This window comes from Aspergillus japonicus (genome assembly GCF_003184785.1).
Source record: "Aspergillus japonicus CBS 114.51 unplaced genomic scaffold BO86scaffold_50, whole genome shotgun sequence".
In the NCBI taxonomy this organism is placed as follows: domain Eukaryota; kingdom Fungi; phylum Ascomycota; class Eurotiomycetes; order Eurotiales; family Aspergillaceae; genus Aspergillus; species Aspergillus japonicus.
Window position 1 is genome coordinate 63134 of NW_020291687.1, and position 18180 is coordinate 81313.

At 51.0% G+C, this 18180-nt stretch overlaps 5 protein-coding genes across 5 annotated transcripts; all 5 read left to right on the forward strand.

The window, feature by feature from the left end:
- Positions 1–539: 539 nt before the first annotated feature.
- Positions 540–1639, forward strand: BO86DRAFT_391311 (flavin reductase family protein). The gene has a single exon (XM_025672563.1). The coding sequence runs from the start codon at positions 694–696 to the stop codon at positions 1477–1479; it is 786 nt and encodes a 261-aa protein (XP_025524914.1). The 5' UTR covers positions 540–693; the 3' UTR covers positions 1480–1639.
- Positions 1640–2930: 1291 nt separating this feature from the next.
- On the forward strand, positions 2931–6605 carry BO86DRAFT_319343 (putative C6 transcription factor; the record flags this gene model as incomplete). The annotated part of the gene is made up of 9 exons (XM_025668249.1): positions 2931–3046; positions 3130–3179; positions 3285–3578; positions 3653–3744; positions 3813–3861; positions 3941–4942; positions 5000–5100; positions 5154–5832; positions 5872–6605. The coding sequence occupies 9 exons, from the start codon at positions 2931–2933 to the stop codon at positions 6603–6605; spliced, it is 3117 nt and encodes a 1038-aa protein (XP_025524915.1).
- A 3656-nt stretch (positions 6606–10261) lies between these two features.
- BO86DRAFT_437259 (uncharacterized protein) lies at positions 10262–11520 on the forward strand (the record flags this gene model as incomplete). Its single annotated transcript, XM_025676053.1, has 1 exon — positions 10262–11520. Exon 1 carries the CDS (start codon positions 10294–10296, stop codon positions 11518–11520), a length of 1227 nt encoding a protein of 408 aa, XP_025524916.1. The 5' UTR covers positions 10262–10293.
- Positions 11521–12629: 1109 nt separating this feature from the next.
- Positions 12630–15662, forward strand: BO86DRAFT_449924 (uncharacterized protein; the record flags this gene model as incomplete). Its single annotated transcript, XM_025676760.1, has 2 exons — positions 12630–14726; positions 15527–15662. The coding sequence occupies exons 1-2, from the start codon at positions 12805–12807 to the stop codon at positions 15660–15662; spliced, it is 2058 nt and encodes a 685-aa protein (XP_025524917.1). The 5' UTR covers positions 12630–12804.
- Positions 15663–15976: 314 nt separating this feature from the next.
- On the forward strand, positions 15977–17864 carry BO86DRAFT_344080 (multicopper oxidase; the record flags this gene model as incomplete). Its single annotated transcript, XM_025669169.1, has 3 exons — positions 15977–16226; positions 16283–16757; positions 16814–17864. Coding segments are annotated over 3 exons (1776 nt in total), but the record flags the coding sequence as incomplete, so codon positions are not given.
- Positions 17865–18180: the final 316 nt, after the last annotated feature.

The window sequence follows — 18180 nt, forward strand, 5'->3', positions numbered from 1 at the left end:
CTGAAATTCGTACCCATATTCTCCATTGCTGCTGATCGGTGACTTGTCTAATTGCCATTGGTGTGACCAGACATTGAACAAGACCAGGCTCAAACACCAAGGTCTCAGCCGTGCAGTGTTGCCAGTCTGGTCCCAAGGGAAGGGCTTCATCTTCAGCTCTGGTTGATGATACGAATAACTTGATAAGCCCCCCAATGCTCCCCCGATTTTCCGTCCCGCCGCGGGGTCGTTCGGGACGCTTACCAACGGAAGATGCGGCACGGATAACTTATCGATAGTGGGGACTTAATGCCACGCTATATTTTTGCTCTCAACGTTCGGGAGTGGCGTGGAGGTAAGAGCAAAATCGTGAGACGTCATTGTGGAAATACGGCTCGGTCCTAGCACGGCAAGCACACGCCTGAAATCCCGCCTGTCCTTCGGCTGTCAATCAACGTTCAATCCTAGTCCCAATGTACCACCGTCTCTCCTCAATTACTTTGTGCCACTCTGAGAAGCCGAAATATTCTCTTGCGTAAGTCAATATCCCAGACCCCTCCAGTCATGACGCCTCCATGCTTTCCGGACAGTCTCGATACCAATGATCAAGCACCAACAGCTGGTTTTACTAACGCATGTCTTAGTGTCCCAAAGAGAATTTCCCGTCCCTACATCCGAGCAATCCCTCCTCGATCCTTTTCTCACTCTTCGAATATGTCCAAAGCCCACGATGATTTCGAGAAAGTTCAGGCTTCTCGGCCGGACTTCAAACCGGACATCCCTGTCACCTTTTCGAAGCCTCCCAAGCCCGACTGGAAGGAGGGAGACGGAGGCAACGATGGAGGCGAGAGTTTGAAGAAGAACCATGTGCAAATCGACCCGTACGAGGAAGGGCGTCCCGTGGCTTCGAATTACAAACTTCTCATCTCCGGCATGGTCCCCAGACCCATTGCGCTCATCAGCACGAAGTCCAAGGATGGGAAGACAGCCAATCTGGCCCCGTTCAGTTATTCACAGGTTATCAACCACGATCCTCCACTCTTCATTGTGGGATTTGTTGGCTCCCTTGACAAGGCGAAAGACACCCTGAAGAATCTGGCGGAGACCGAGGAATGTGTGATTAATATTATTTCGGAGCACTTCGTGGAAGCGGCCAATGCGACTGCCATCAACGCTCCCTATGGCGTATCGGAATGGGAGGTCTCGGGATTGCACCAAGAACCGAGTACCATTGTCAAACCAGCTCGGGTCAAAGAATCCATCATGTCCATTGAGGGGAAGCTTGTCGAGACCAAGGAGTTTGAAAGCCGAACGACTCCGGGGAAGAAGTCCAGCGTCCTCGCGATTATTGAGGGTGTCCGGTTCTGGGTTCGAGATGATGCCATCAATGAGGATAAGAGTATTGTCGACCTCAAGGTTCTCAAGCCCATCAGTCGCCTGGGGGGCATTTCATACGGGCGGACTACCGATGCGTTTGAGATTCCTAGACCACAATTCTAGACGGGTTGAGAGGAAAGCTCAGTGATACAGGTAGGAGAGGTATAGGTTCCTCGGGTGATGGCTATTGGTACAGCAGCTAGAGGTATGATAGAACAATAGATAGAATTCTTGAAGATAGAGAGGGTCTGAGAGCTTTGATCTTCCATGAAAAGATTCTAGGACGGTCGTATGGGTTCAGGAAGCCGAGTTGCAAGTTTAGACCTAAAGATGTGAAATCGAACGGCATTGTTGACTGCTTGCTACTTGTTCTAAGGTCAGGGGAGATGAATGGGGAACGGAAGAGAGCCGACCGAGGAAGTATTTCGCATGGAGAAATCCGCCCGAGGTGGAGCCCCCCCCCATACGGAGAACAGATGGAGCACAGTTTCAAGTGTCCACTTTCAAATTCCCCCAGACTCCAACCGCGGAGAGTCCAGACCTTCATATCAGACTACCAGGTGTTCCGTCTCTGAGCGTCGAGACTGCTCTTCGCTACCTCAGTAACCTCAGAGGGACAAGGAGGTGACAAAATCAAAGCTGCCTCTTATCACACACGCTGTCCTTGAAGGGCGAAATGACAGGATAAGTACTGTGGTGGCCAAGTCCCGTAATGAGGCTGTAAGGGAAAGAAATACTTGATAGTCACATGGGCTACAGATCCATCGAAGGCGGGACCAGTCCAATTTTCTTTTCCCCTTTCGTTTCAGTCTTCTTTTCTTCGGCTTGCTTCTGCCGTCCTTCCATAGGGTCTATCTAGCACAGACACCTCGTTCCTATTTCCAATCAGATATCTTCATCCAACTTTTGGTTTCATTACCTGCTTAGCCGGATCGACCGGCTCAACTTGCTTGACTGGGGGTTGTGATCAAGCGATTGATTCATTGGATCACTACTAAGCGGTCAGGCTAGAATCGCTTGGGCTGCCATTCATTCAAGTTCTTGAGGTGGCTTTCTTTTCCGACGCCGCCTCTCTAAGGCTAAGGCAGAAAAGCAAAGTTATTAACTATTAGTCCAAGCGGGCTCTTCTCAACCCGACAACGACTAAGACAGCCATCGCCTGTGGGGGGTCCCTGGGAGGGCATGACCAGGGAGGAACCTCGTACTAACCACTAAGTTAAGTTTCCAACACTACCTTGTCACCCCCTCCCAAGAACAATTCCGCATTTGTTGTTGTCGACCGAAAAGAACACTCGATCCTGCCTCCCCTCGTTAATCTCTGGCTCTCGCCCACCGGGGATCCTGCGATGAACTTGCACCAGTCACATTCGAAATAGCGCCTGTCCATGGATGTTCCCTTCCGTCAAGTGCTTTCGTCTAGGAATCTCCCTCTTTGTCACTCGCCGCGACTTCTATACTCCTAGTCTACGATCCCCCTGCGCATCATCTGCGGGAACGATCGACCGCCATAGAGCTTTCAGACTCAACCATCAGATGCCCAATGTGTCGTGACGCCGGATGACCACTTGCTCGCAATGAGCCATATCTCTCCTCAGAAGAACGGCGGTAATCATGTTCCCCCTCCGCGACAAATTCGCTTTGTGTCGACAGACGGTCAGCCTCAAACAAAGCGGCGGCGTGTCAACGCGGCGTAAGTTCTACTTCGAACTGTTTAGAATTAACTCTCTTCCTGGTTGGGATCATTCACTAACTGGTGGCTGGGATATCCTTTAGGTGTTTAACATGTCGCAAGCGCAAGATACGATGTTCGGGTGAACAACCAGGTGAGAAGGAGCCGAGATCCTCGGGGGTGTAACCCACCGCTAACAGGTCGCATTCGGGTACGTAAGTGTGCAAGACTTGCTCCGACTACAACCATGTATGCCAAGGGTATAGCGAGCCAGCAACACATGCCCGATCGCAATCTGATTCCAGTGCTCGAGCCGCGACAGTCGCATCTTTATCAATCTCGAGTGAGAATACTTCGCGCGTGGCTCTGAAAGTCGAAACTCGTTCCCCAGATCCTCCAGGTCGAGCTACCGTGCCTCCTGTCGAACGCAATGACAAGTCTGTAGCAGAGCCCATTACATCGGAGGTGAAAGAGGCCTTATCTGTCAGGGACATATCTTCCCAAAGAACAAAAGAGCCTGAGCAGCAGACCTTAGCAGAAAGTCCAGAGAGCAGTATGTGGCAGAACGTTCCAGCCGTGATTTATGCATGGTGATTGCTCGGTGCTTACAATGTCTCATCTGTCTAGATCGCACTTCTTTAAGTTCAAGCGCTCGCACACATGTCCCCTATTTCAGGTATTTTGGGCCAACCGCTATAGTTCCCGGCTTCAAGCAGATGGTTTGAACACCTACCTCCCCAAATAAAGGGTGCTGGGATGGTCGCGATACTGATCTTCGTGCTTGCAGGTTGTCCAAGTCAGAGGCTCTCGTAAAAGCAATGCCTCATTATCATCAGGTCTGCACCACTTCGCCTGCCATACGCTTTTATGCGCCACAAGATACTGGCCGTTAACGTACTGATATTGCACATACAGAGTCCTTATCACCGTTACGAAGTCCCAAATTCCCTAATCATGGCATCAACAATGTGGGCGGTTTGCCTGATACCCGTGACAGCCGTGACTATAATACTATTCCGTTCTATGATCGCGATGATACCCTTCCTGTCAGCAATCTCGTGATGCATCTTTGCGATCTGTTTTTCGTGCATCTAGGGTGCAGCTTTCCTTTCCTACAACGAGACAGGTTTCTACGCGACCTGAAAGATAAGAAGGTTGATACAATGCTGGTGGATGCCACCTGCGCACTGTCTGCTCGCTTTTCTCTCCATCCGCTCCTGAGCCCGCCACAGGCACCTTCGATAGATGGATCCGAACCGGCAGTGGATATGAAGAAATCAAACCGCGGCCAGCCATTCGCTCATAGAGCGATGAGTGCTCTGGTCGATTCACTCTCTTGTCCCACCATTTCTGTTGTGCAAGCATGCCTCTTGCTGGCTTACGAGGAATTTGGATCAAATCATGATAGTGGTCTCTGGATGTATTTGGGAATATCCATCAGGATGGCGCAGGATCTTGGGATGCAGAAAGTCCAGGGTCTGGAATACAATTATGGTCAGAGTGGGGTAACTCCGAACGCTGTGCTTACTGGACAAGCTGGGAAGTTAAGAGATGATCAGTATGATGAACCGCAACCTTCGCCAACACTAAGGGGCCAGCCGCGTGACGCGGAGGGTCGACGTGCTTCGGAACGTGAAAGAGTGGATTCTTTTTGGAGCATCTTCTTTCTCGATCGCGTGATCTCATCTGGTACCGGAAGGCCTGTTACCTTACGCGACGAAGATATTGAACTCTGTTTCCCTCTCCAATCCGAATCTAGGTTGCCTAATGGTTGGCCTGCACCATTCCCTCCACTTATCCGCATCATACACTTGTACGGCAGAGTGACAGACCTCATCAATGGGATTCAGGATGTCAAGCACGTAACATCGGATACACTGAAGATGCTTGCCGGCATGGAAAGCGACCTGACAGGTAGTGATACCGCGGACTCGGGTTCCCACCACGCAACAGCTAATCATGGTTATGTACCAGGAATATACCAACGTCTGTCTCCCAGGCTCCACTTCAACGCCGCGAATTTTCAAGCATATGTTAAGGCGAAAGAAGGAACAAATTTCATACTCTTACATTTCGTATGCTCGGCCTTCTTTTTCCTAAGAGCTCCTCTTGTACTAATACAGACTAGTGGTTCCATACCCTGATAGTCTTGCTGCATCAGCCCACGCTCCTTCATTCTTTTGGAGGGACAATTCAGCATCTATATCCAAACAGCCGAGAGTTGTCAATGTCCTCAGCTAAAACCATTGCTGACATCCTCTCTTTTTCAGAGCTTGTTGACGGAAAGAGTTTTATCGGCAACCCTTTCACAAGCCAGCCGATGTACATTGCTGCCTGCGCTTTTCTGATGGAGAGTGCTTATTACTCCTCGCCATCATCGAGGTCGTGTTCGCCTCCCATCCAACCCCTCTTGACAAATCAATCTAGTGGATTTGTGATGCCCAGCATAGACCCGGCCACCGGCTCTGAACGAAAACCCACCGCTAAGCACATTCTTCTCGCATCTGCGGCAAAAGAGAATTATCAGAGATGCTACAAAGCGTTGAAGGCGCTCGAGACCTATTGGGAAGGTACAAGGTACATTTTAACGGTCTTAGACCAAAAGGCCAAAGGGATCGTGGACCCACTCTTATATACTGTGGAAGAGATGGAAAGTACTGCTGAGCTATCTTCTGTCCAGCCACTCGCTGCAGCACCATGGCGACGGACGCAGTCGTCTGATGATGCGGTGGGTGCTGGCCCATCAGCGCCGGGCGCAGATATGCCAGCAGAAGGAAGGCGATCGCCGAAAATAGATCCGAGTCAAGGTAGGATTTATCATCTGATTCTCTCTACCTTGATGTGAGCTGACTGCCTTCGAGCTATTGGATGGGCTCTTACTGGCGCGACAAACTCTTCGCAGCCGAATCTAAGCCTTCTTTATCAGATGCCTGCACAGACAGAACCTATCCCGGAAAAGCCAACATATTCATCTCAATATAGCCATGGCTACACCAATATACCAGGTGTTCAAGCTAATGGTGGTGGGGCTTCGTACTCATACTCACAGACCACAGAGTCATCCCGGAGCACAAAGGCGACTCCAGGGCCATCAATGGCCTCTGCAACTGCGCAATACTCACCCCTGGCATCCTCCAGTAGAGTCACCACGTCTGATGCTAATCTGCTCCTTGGTTTGAATACGGCTTTTCCCGGTTCGACCTCCCGTCCACCTAATTCTCGGTCGGCTTTCGGCCATCAAATGCCTTCTGCTGCATGCGGGCTCGAGGGGCACGCACAAGTATATAATTACAATATCCCTTCTACTGTGAGTGACGCTCATACAGGGAGCGGGCACATGATTGCGCAGAGCGCTGGGCTGCATCTTGATGTCGAACCTCATGCTGGAAATGTGTTTATCGAGAGCCAGGACGTTGATATGGCTATGCTCCAACAGAACGACCAGCTTCCCTTCGCTTTCAGCGGTGAGATACTTCCATGGCTTGAATATCTTCCACAGGACGTCCTCAATTACTTTGGCGATAATCAAAGTTATCCGGATATGCTGAGTCCGGATGACGAAACCCCTCGACCACATTAGTCTGTTATCGTACCATACGATCCCTACGATATCTATGCTATTTTACATATGGTCTGCACCCTCTCTACCCACTTCAGAGATCAACTCTGAGAATCGCCATAAATACCACAACAGAAAAGAATTGCTGTGGGGCAGATATAGGGTTCGCATAGGCGCTTGTACTTTTCCTTATCTGTTCCGTACGTCTTCAGCGACAAGCATTGAATCCCAGCATATGACCTTTTTGATCTAGAGATTTCTCGGTATTGGCCTTGTTTGTAAATCATGCTTTGGTCGATTTGATGTCTGATAGATGCCATGCAATGTTTATCGATTCAGCGGGCTGGGTTCTGTTTTCTGGTCTTCTTTCTTCGTTTCTTTGTTTATCCTTCTTATTGTTCTGTTCCTCCTCTCTCATTTGGGTGCTTGTTCAAGTAATATACCTGTACATCCGCTACCAAGTTCTCTTCCTGCCCTTTTCCGCAACTGATTTGATTTAATCATTTTAGTCTGACTTCGCTTGTACGTGAGTCTCAAAGTAGACTGTGGCATCATGATAGAGCCCAGTGTTGCTCAAATATGCTGGAAGATTACTGCGTCAAAGAAACGAGCAAGTATTGTCATTCCATTATTCCCTGACTGATGCTGAAATAGTGTCTGAACAGAACACGAAGAGCATAGTGAGCAGAAATCATACTGACAAGCTTGAAAGCCTAATATTGACGCCTCTTTGTGCCATTCGCCCAATTGAATCTCACGGACTGCCTCTAGTCAGAGACATGAGAGTGATCTGTCATGACCTACCTGAGACAACCTGTGTCATTCTCGTCTAGGCGACCAGGGCCAGAAAGCCGACATGCTCAGGCTGCTTAATGTCTAATTGTTAGTGTTGCTCTTCAGCTCCTCGTTCCCGCAGTCCCTGGAGATAACTCATCTCATCTCATCTCCTATTCTGAGCTACAATTACACCCAATCCTACAAACTTAGCTAGCCCAGGCATGTCACTTCGCTTGAATGGTGCTTTAAGAAGAGACGGCAGCGAATATCCTCTATCCATCACGAACACACCGTCACCTAGCCAAAAAGAACCTCACAAAGTCGTCATAAAGCGGTCTATACTTGGTGCGCTTCAACGTTGCGTAATCCACCTCCTTCCCATCGCCGTGTCATCTACAATTGTCGGACTGAATATCAAGGGCATATATCTTGGGGCGGACATGATGTCACCTTTCAAATCCGAGACCATAAACCTGGCACTCTTCCAGTTAGCTGCCAAAGCTCATGAGATAATGATTGTTGCAAGCTTGAGTGTAACTGTTCTGCAGTGTGTCCGCCATGAATTGCTCTTTGGTGGTGGTCTTCCCTTGGGTCTCTTGGGATCAGGGCTTGCGTTGAACAACTTCGGGTATTTCTTCTCGAGAGAATTCTACGGTGGTTTAAAATGCATGGCTATTCATGGCGAGAGATCGCGCAGGGCTGCACTGATTGGCCTTGTAGTCGTGGCGGGCCTGCTAGCTACTCTTGCTGGGCCAGCGAGTGCTGTTCTCCTGGTTCCAAAATCACAAACCTGGAGCGCCGGAGGTACTGAGCTTATCTTGAACGGATCAGAGAGCGATTATTGGCCTGTTGACTTGTCGAAAGAGATCCCAGACCTCGAGCAACTCTGCAGTGAGCATAACTCCACTCTTCTGGGATTCTGCCCGGCGGGTGGATTTCACTCTTTGTGGAATCACTGGGGGACGATGAACAGCACTACTTTCCAAACCCAGAATGTCCGCGCCTATGCGAAGGGACTGTCCGGGTCTCGGTTTTACTGGCCAGTCTCCAGCCCCCTGTCTCTAATTCCACCCCTCTATTCACTAGGAGACATTCAGCAACAGCCAAATGGAAGAACATCCCTGATACAACCGCATGCAGCAACCGTGGTGATGCTACAGCGGCTTGCAGAAGATTGGTGGCGGGCCTTCAGTGCGCAGAAAGGTCTTTCGCAGAGTCAAGTTGACGACCGTACTACTTCGGCTACCTTCAAACATGCTATCGCTCTGGCCCGCTGTGCAGCGCCACAAAAGCTACGTGCCTCAGACACCACAGTGTATTTTCCTTCAATAAATGGTCGATTTGATTTTGCCAACAGCCTACCACTTGATGTGGGTAGTCTTAATCTCACTCCCACTGATCACCTACAGTTTCAATGGGTTCATCTTCCGCCCAGATTTGGTGCTGCTAGCATTGGGGGACTGTTTCAAACCCCCTGGATAACCACTGAGGGATGCAGCGCCGCCAGAGTAGCAATTGGTTGTACAGTACAGGCTGGCTGGGTTCCTGCAACGGTCTTTACTGACAAGTACACTTTCTGGACCGGCTGGTATCCGTGGAATATCCAATATAACAATCGTTCTCCCGCATGGAATCCGATCTCTTACAGCGCGACCAATGGTCGAGTGGCATTCGGTGATAAGTGGCTGAAGTTATTGACTCCTCCTAGCCCCCTTACAGTGGATGACACTACCAGCACCTGGCGACCGTCAACGATCGAAAGCCTCTTTTTGAATGCAGCTTGGCAACTAATGCGAAAACCGATGAGATAGCTCTCGATGGCTGGCTTGTCAACAATAGTTCAAGCTGGCAGATGGTCTCTCTAGTGGAGGCCATTGTCTGCAGTGTCATTCTTGATGGCCTCAGCCGAACGGGAAGTCATCAACTGTTTATCGAAGACAGACCGGCGATGCAACCTTCGACTACCACCCCCTCCACCCCTAGCGAATCAGTGACAATCAAAGCAGAAATGGAGATAAGTGGCTTTTCACTCCAACACTCTCTTGCTGGTACTCTCGCCATGTCAGTCCTCTTTGCCCACATGGCGATCGCTACTGGCCATATCATCTACCTCATACTTAAAAGACACACATCGGGCAGCTGGAGTTCAGTCGGAGAGCTCATTGCTCTGGCGCAAAATTCTCCGCCAGCGTCTGGTGTCTTGACCAATACTGGAGGAGGGATCCGGAGCTCGAAGACCTACGCTCACCTAGCAAGGATCCGTGTGGCGAGAGCTTCTGACCCCTGTGGACAAGGCCGCATTGTACTTGTCTTCGATGGACATGCGCCCTCTGAAATCTGCGGCGATTCTTCTGGAACTGAATTAGTTGGCCTGCATACCAGCTTGCTCTATCACTCGTCCACACGGCAAAATGAGCATCACACAGGCAGGAACACCTCATCATCTACAGAGGATAGTATTTGGGGTTTATCACATTCTACTGAGGGGTTGGTCTCTGAGAGTCGTCGCGTGGCCACGGTGACTACAGCTCTCGTGCAACCTGGACGCTCATACGCTTGAGAGATATCCTCTAAGTGTGTAGTACAGGCTGTAGGTACCTAGATTGTAGAAGACATCAACTGCCTCTGCTGGATTCTTGGCATGAGGAATCCACTCAGCGGGTCCTGTCAAAAAGACCCTGTATGTTTGATATCGACTTTTGTATCGAAGATCTCTGAATGAAACATGTAACTAAGGGTCATGGGACAGGCTTTTCCGCGGTAATTTTTGTACTCTCTCATACGGAAAATACAATGTGACGGATAACATGAAATTGACAATACACACTAGCAATGTCGCTTTGTGCACGGACCCACTCTTATTATCCCTACTTTGGCATCTTTACTTCATCCCTTCCACCGTCAAACTGTTCGTTCTCTATGAGCAGCACGAATGGTTAACACTCCGCTGCATCGCCAACTCGGCCGACTGTCATTCTCTGCGGTCAGCATTATAGGCTGCATTTATCTCATCTTATGTCTCGTCTTCCTTGGCTACTACCATAGCTCGAGCTATCGCGATCCCACGTCTTTTTTCTTCAATCCCAGCCGTGCCTATCAGAAACAATATTCTTCCACACGGATTGCGCAAGCAAAGACGTTTCTTGCCTCTACCGGCAACTTGGCACCTCCGACCAGACAGCACCAAGAGCCCCCAGCGGTGTGCGTGGGAATAGTAACGGTTCGTCGAAGGGGCGACCAATATGTTAGATTGACAGTAGCGTCTCTCCTGGATGGACTCAATGAGACCGAAAGGAACAGAATGCTTCTATACCTTCGTGTTGGCAACACCGACCCGAAAGAGCATCCTATCTTCTCCGAGAAGTGGGTGGAAACGCTACCCGATCGTCTGTTGACGTATTCGCAAGATGACCCCGACTTCGGACAACTACGAGCTTGGGAGGACGGCGGCTGGTATCGGAACAAGACCATCTACGACTTCACCACCTTGATGAAGGACTGCTATGAGACCGGCGCCGACTATGTCGCAATGATAGAAGATGATACCCTGGCGGTCAAGGGCTGGTTCCCATCTGCCTTGGAAGCTCTGGACATCGTGCACGAGCAGGCTGCACGCCAAGGTCAAGATTGGATTTATCTCCGGCTGTTCTTCGTCGATGGCCTCCTTGGCTGGAACTCGGAGGAATGGCCGCAATACCTGGCGTGGTCCTTCATCGTTTGGGCGTTACTTACAGGAACAATGGTGGTCTTCAAGACACGAGTATTCCCCACGCAGCTCCGTCGATTCCCGACCAGTGTCATCTGGCTTGCGTCGTCCCTGTTCATACCCGGTGCGATTCTGCTTTTCTTCATGTCCGGCCGGCAAACCATGTGGCCCATCTCCCCCGGAGTCCATGAAATGAACAAATATGGGTGTTGTTCGCAGGGGCTTGTTTTCCCGCGAGCGATGATACCCCGCTTTTTGAAGCAGACTGACTTGACGACTGACTGGTTGGTGGATATGATGGTTGAGACGATTGCTGACACCCAGGGCTGGACGCGCTGGGCTGTGGTTCCGTCGTTACTGCAGCATATCGGCGCGACGAGTTCCAAGGGATATGGGTTTGACAGCTCCGCCAAAACGATATGGAATTTTAGGTTTGAGGAGTATGATCAGTAGTGCGTCTTTAGGTTTAGATGGAGATATTATTATCCTAATCGACTTCTATCCACCAAAATACTGCTCGGCTTGTCAGCGCAAGTCAACTCGGTGTCAAGCATCTCAAATAGTAACCAGTTAAGAAAGTCACAATTTCCAATGTGATAAGGTGCTACGTATGGTAGCTGGGCATACACGGCATTAGAAGATATAAGAGTCATTATGTGTTGAAATTACTGATGAATGTCCACCAGCTTGCGACTAACTCAGGCCTATGCATTCATACGGCGATTTGCGGAGAACATTTCTCCGTTGGATGTACTGTACTTAACCCAGCGGCGTGGCACGGATGATACTGGAAGACCTTCTCTATTGTCACTCCTCATGCCACATAATTCATACACGTACGTGCTTTGGTTCAACAGAGAAGGAGAGGATGCGCCTCCGATGCTTTGGGAGGTGTCTAGACTACTCGCTAAAGTTACCAGTCTGTGACGTCGGTGAACAGCCATTCCTTGGTTTGCTATTGAAATTGCTGCGGTGGCAACCAGAGGGGTGAGACAGCGTGAAAGGTTTACTTGAAATCTCCTTGGGATCAAAAGAAGTAGAAGTTGAGTTTCATTGGGTATACTTGGGCATATATTTTCTTCACGTCTGGTAGCGAGCTCCGCTCGTAAATATAGCGTTATTGTGGGGCGCCATTTTTGACAGGATTGTTAGGATAGAGCCGACAAAAGGGTTGAAGTGATCAGGGTACGGAGTTATTATTATCAAGGGTAGCAAAACATCGGAAGGGACACTCCATCTATTGTCTGCGACCATCATAGTCTATAGAGGCCGTGAGCGTTTGATTGTGGACAGGTGTAGCAAACCTGATCAGTAACCGATGGTTGTATAGTTGCGGGTCTAGTTGTAGGTTAGTCTATCGAGTAACTCGATCTAGTTAGTGGTTGCCCGGCACAACCAGGCGGTCAAGCATCAAGTAACAACACACCGACTGATGAGGATCAACATCATGCAGGATACTTTTTTCAAAATAACAATCGCAATCATGTATCCTTGACTTGTCGCATTGGAGGCATCTTCTGTGATACATCTCGATTCGAAGTGACCGAATACCTACAGTGTGGCTGTTTCACGAATCCACAAATCCCCGGAACCTTTGAACTATAACTATTGGGGCAACACTGTGCTGATTCTTACTGGTGCTCCGATAACAAGTGGGATACCATTTCTCTTATTCTTTCACATTCCAGTTCCTGCATTTGCTTTCTTTTCTAGACTTCTGGCCCGCCAAGTTAACAAATGGAGAACCATCCTTATGGCGGTCAATTTACTGACTACGCAGACCTCCCAGACGAGGAATCATTACACCCCTCTTCAAGTCCGTACGATATCGCGCACTCCTCGGGTTTTATCTCCCCAGCCAATCGAGCCACTTCGCAAGGGTTCGAGCATCATGACGACGGCAGTTCTCTCATGGGAGACGTACAGATGCTGATTCAAGACGGATATCAATCTTCCGGATCGTCGGCACGCCACTCCAGCGAGAATCTCGGCGCATACCTTGATGAGGACCAGGCTTGTATGAGCTCAGGAGAATCCAGCCGCTCTTCGATATCATCGGTACCTCCATCGGTGTACACAAACATGGCAGAGGGGGTGAAAGGACATGGGCATCGACATTCTCATCCGTGGGACAGCCACGAGGGCATTCATGCGCATGGAAGGATCGATGGGACCTTACGGCCGATCTCTGCGACCCGGCTGAGGGAAGCTGCGTTCAGGAAGCCAAGCTCAGTCAAGGCCATGCAAATGCATACCGAGGATGAGCGGGACGATGAGGCCTTCTTGACCCCGCCGAAGCGCCGGGCGGCGCACCAGCGCTACTCGGACGCCTCGATGCGCTCAGTGGGCTCATCGCCGTTGCGGAAATCTCAGTTCTACTCACCCACCGGGTCGGCTGCCAGCAAGCAGAAAGCCAAGGACGAGTACCCGCTGGTCCTCTTGCACTGTAACCTGCTTCCACCATCGCTTCCAGTCCCCGGCGCAGCGGCTCTTCACAATCAGAAGATCGTCAGGGAGGTGCTTCCCCCGGTCTTCTGGCGTCGATGGAAGCTGCTAGAGGAGAAGGTGGGCTCCGGTGTGCTCCGTGAGCGTGGCGTACTGATCTCACATCCGGAAGATCTGTATGACTTGCTTGAGGAGCGGCTGCTGGAGAGCCTGGAGCTGCAGCGCCCGCGCCTCGATCACGGTCACTTTATTGGACATGACGAAGCTGTGTCAGATAAGGAAGGCTGTTTGGAGAAGGAGGACAGCGCGACAGACGAAGAGGAAGGGGAGCCATGCCCAGACTGTGGCGGTCATGTGGTCCGGCATGGCAACGCCGGGCGGAAGTGGGAGATCAAGGTGTTTGCAGCCAATGGGCTGATGCGAGCTGGAGCTTGGGCTGCTGCTTGGAAGGAAATGGAGAAGGTGGACGTTGAGGTTGGCGTGTGGCTGCCATCAGAGATCCGCAGGGAGCTGGAAAAGAGGCTCACCGGAGTTGATTATTATTCCTACCAACTGGACCCCCGACTGCAGGTGCCGCAGCTGCAGGTGCCCGGCAACGACCCGGTCATTCCCGCACACCCGCAGGCCCGGCATGCGCGGACGTCAAGCTCAATCACAGCTGATCACAGATCTTTCTCGCTCGATGAAACCGAAACACAATCGCCCCCGGCTATCAACAAGCCTGTATCAGTCGAGAGCCGACCGCCGAAGCCATCTTTTTCTCCGCAGTTGAACGATGATATCGACATGCAAACATTGTTGGTCAATTACATCCGCGTGTTGGCTAGCGACCGGCGCAATGTGGCCATTGCCATTCTGAGCATCCTGATGGTATTTTTCGCCATCCAGTCGGGCTCCCAAGTGAAGTCTTCGGCTCTGCGTCCGTTTCCTCACGATTTCATGGAGAATGAATCTCTGCACCTTCCTGACACGTCAGTCAATCAAGCGGATAGCACCATTCGCGACACTCCTATTGCCTGCGTGAGTCAAGCCACCGAGAGCACAAACAGCGAGAGCATCGCTGAGACAGCGCCTCTGTCGGTGAGTAGCATCCCAGATCCAGCGAGCATGAGCGTTCTCCCTCCCGCTGTATCTGAGACTGTCGCTGAACCAGCGCTCATGTCTGTTCGCGACACATCAGAGCCGGTGGGCGAAAGTGTTCAATCTGCTGTTTTGTTAGAGGCCGTTGCTGAAGTAAAGCCCACGCCTGCGGCTGACATCTCAGAATCTGTGAGCATGAGCTCTCAGTCTGTTGCCTTATCTGAAGCCATTACCCAGGTTGCATTGCCCGAACCTGACAGATCACATCATGGGCCGGATGCAAGCTCTCGGGCGAAAAGTCTTCTCACTGACTCCCAGGCTCGAGAGCAATTGCCCGAGTTTCTCTACCCAGTAGTAGAGCCATCGACAAGACGGATTACCTCGATCAAGGAGATGACTCCAATTCAGGATAGCTTGAGCCCGATGACGGAGCAATTGATGGGCCAACAAATTATATGATGATTATGATGATGGTAAATGTAGAAATGCGATCCATGACCGAGATGAGATTGATTGATGTGTGCATTTGTGCGGCAAGGCACTCTGGCTCATCATTCTTGTGGTTGTCGCAAGCTTTTCCTGTTCTCCACTTGTTTCCTTTTTACTCTTCCAGTGTTGTTTTTTAAGCCCATGTACTGTATCTAGTGCTTGCTGTATTCCTTGGCCAAGTTGGATAGTGAACTGGCCGACTCTTTGAGTGTGATCAATCCAATTATCTGGACAATAATTGCCGGGCTGCCAGGCATGCGGTGTGATAAGTGGGATTGGCATGGCTCGTTCTGGTGAGATCCCATCAAGAATAGGATTCAATAAGGGCATTTCGACTTTCCCGCCTGCCGATCATCTTCCAGGATTTTTACTTTTTGGCCCTCGGTTTAACCCGAACAGCTCCAAAGGGATGCACTTGTCAAGATAACTGCTGCACGCCTTGCAGCGCCTATCCGAATGAACCCTTACGAATCCCGCATCTCACCATGGCCAAATGGCAGGCCTTTCTACTTCTACGCCCAGTTCTAGTTCCTCGGGTCAAACCCCTCCAGTCCCTCTCCGCTTATGGCAGGTCATCATGAACTCACGCTGAGGCATTGAAGGATCCCTTACTTGGCTTGGCCTGAAGTTGACATCCAGTCCAAGATGCACGGTGGGCGGGCGGCCGCTGTGCATCGCGAATATGGCATCTATAAAGCTGGAATGTCTTGTTGCGCAGAGTTCCACGAAGACGAACGGCGAAGAAGCAATCGTTGCCTCCGGCTTGAGGTTTTTCGCAGGGCGTTAACTCTCATACTTTTTATTTTATTCCCCCTCCCCTACCCCATCGCACTCTTGTTTTTGCTGCTTGTCTGCCCGGTGTCTCTGTGGTATCTCTCTTCTCTTGTTCTTCGCCATGAAGTTCTCTCCCAGCAAGCTGGCCTTGTTGTCAGTGATCCCTGGCTTGGCCCAGTGGGCGTCTGCTCGCGTTGTTCAGTTTCAGATCGACCTGACTTACGAGGATCATGAGGTCGCTGGATTCGTGCGCAGAACTATTCTCAGTAATGGGCAATTCCCTGGTCCCCATCTGCAATTGAAGCAGGGTGACGACGTGGAGTTTCTGGTGAACAACTCCATGCCTATGGCGACGACTGTTCATTTCCATGGTTAGTACAGTCTCGTGCAATCGGGAGTATACATCAACTCATGGATACTTCCACAGGTATCGAGCAAAGAGGCACGCCATGGTCGGACGGTGTCCCAGGATTGACCCAGGAACTCATCCAGCCTGGCGAACAGTATCTGTACACCTGGACGGCCAATGACTATGGCACCTATATCTATCACTCTCACTCCAGAGCTCTGCTGGACGACGGGCTGTACGGCTCAATCTATATCGAGCCCGCGGAGTCGGTGGAGAGACCGTTCGATTTGATCACCAATGATCTGGGCGAATTGCAGGCAATGCTGGATGCGGAACAGAACACGCAGCCCATCCTGCTCTCTGATTGGAAGCACTTTGATTCGACGGACATCCTACAGCTAGAGAAGATATCGGGCGTGGAAAGCATCTGCACCAGTGCCGTTCTGGTCAACGGTAAAGGTTCCGTGTTCTGTCCCCCGCAGGAGCATATCAATGCGATCACGACGGCTGCTCAAAAGGAGATTCTGGGAAATGCGACATTGACTGATATGGGGTACGGTTCTCGGGCAACGAAGCAGAGATTTACGTGCAGCGGCTGACTTGGACCAGATGCATCCCTGCCGAGGTTCTCTTTGGCCCGGCATATCCGATCGATACCAGCAAGCTGCCAGATGGCTATTATAAAGGCTGTACGGCCAGCGAGGGGCCTACCGAGATTCTCAGCGTGGGCACAGGCTACCAGAGCTATGACCTGATCAGTATGGGAGGTGTCACCTCCCTGGTGTTCTCTATCGACGAGCATCCCATGTATGTCTATGCGGTGGACGGCCGCTATGTTGAGCCCATGCTGGTCGACGCTGTCACCATTCCAATCGGAGCACGATACTCGGTTCTGGTCAAGCTGGACCAGCCCGCTGCCGACTATACTGTCCGGATCGCCAACAACTACGCAACTCAGGCGATCAATGGCACGGCTATCATGTCCTACGAGAAGCAGCGCTCCAATACCTCCAGCGGCTCAAGCCAGGTCTCTCAGCCTTCCATCACCGAAGTCGGGAGCAATGCCACGGCCAGCACGGTGTTTCTGAACGAGACCCAGGTGGTTCCTTTCCCCGTGGTAGCGCCGGCTGCGGACGTTGACCACACCTACATCATCGACATCGTCCCGTACAACGCCTCGTACACCTGGAAGATGCACAATGCCAGTTACGCGTCATCGAATGAGGGGCTGTTCCCGGTGCTTTACAACCGCAGCTCGATCCCCGCGCAGTATACACTATCCACGCTGAACAACACCTGGGTAGACCTCATCATCAACATCACGACTGCTGGACAGCCGAATCACCCCATCCACAAGCACTCCAACAAGTATTTCGTCATCGGCTCGGGGCAAGAGACGTTCACGTACTCGTCCGTGGCCGAGGCCATGCAGTATATCCCGCAGAACTTCAACCTGGACACGCCTCAGATGCGAGACACGTTCTTCTCTCCGCCCGCGACGGCGGGGCCGACCTGGTTAGCCCTGAGATATCAGGTGGTCAACCCGGGGCCATTCCTGATGCATTGCCATCTCCAGATGCATCAGACCGGAGGCATGGCGCTTGCATTGCTTGATGGCGTCGACGCATGGCCCAATACCACTGAGCATCGAATGCCGGTCAAGGCTACGCCATGAGGCAAGGGCAACCTTGTTTGCTTCCATGTATACATAATATCCATAGTATATTCCTTGGACTAATATCAGTAATTACCTGTGATTTTGTGCGCATAAGCCTTGCTCTGCCCGGCCTCCTGCAAACACGCTGAGCTACGAGACGACCCTTGGTATACCCTCGGTCCCTCACCATTAGCCACTGATAGGTGAGTGAGTACACAGTACGGAGTAGAGAAGAGAAGAAAAGAAACTGCCAGGTGGAATGAAAAACAAACAAACATGCCAAACCGTTAGTCATGGGGACTCCACCGCCCGGCCCAAG

Excerpts from the sequence above, each read along its gene's own strand:
- BO86DRAFT_391311 (XM_025672563.1), top strand. The coding sequence starts at position 694 with ATGTCCAAAGCCCACGATGATTTCGAGAAAGTTCAGGCTTCTCGGCCG.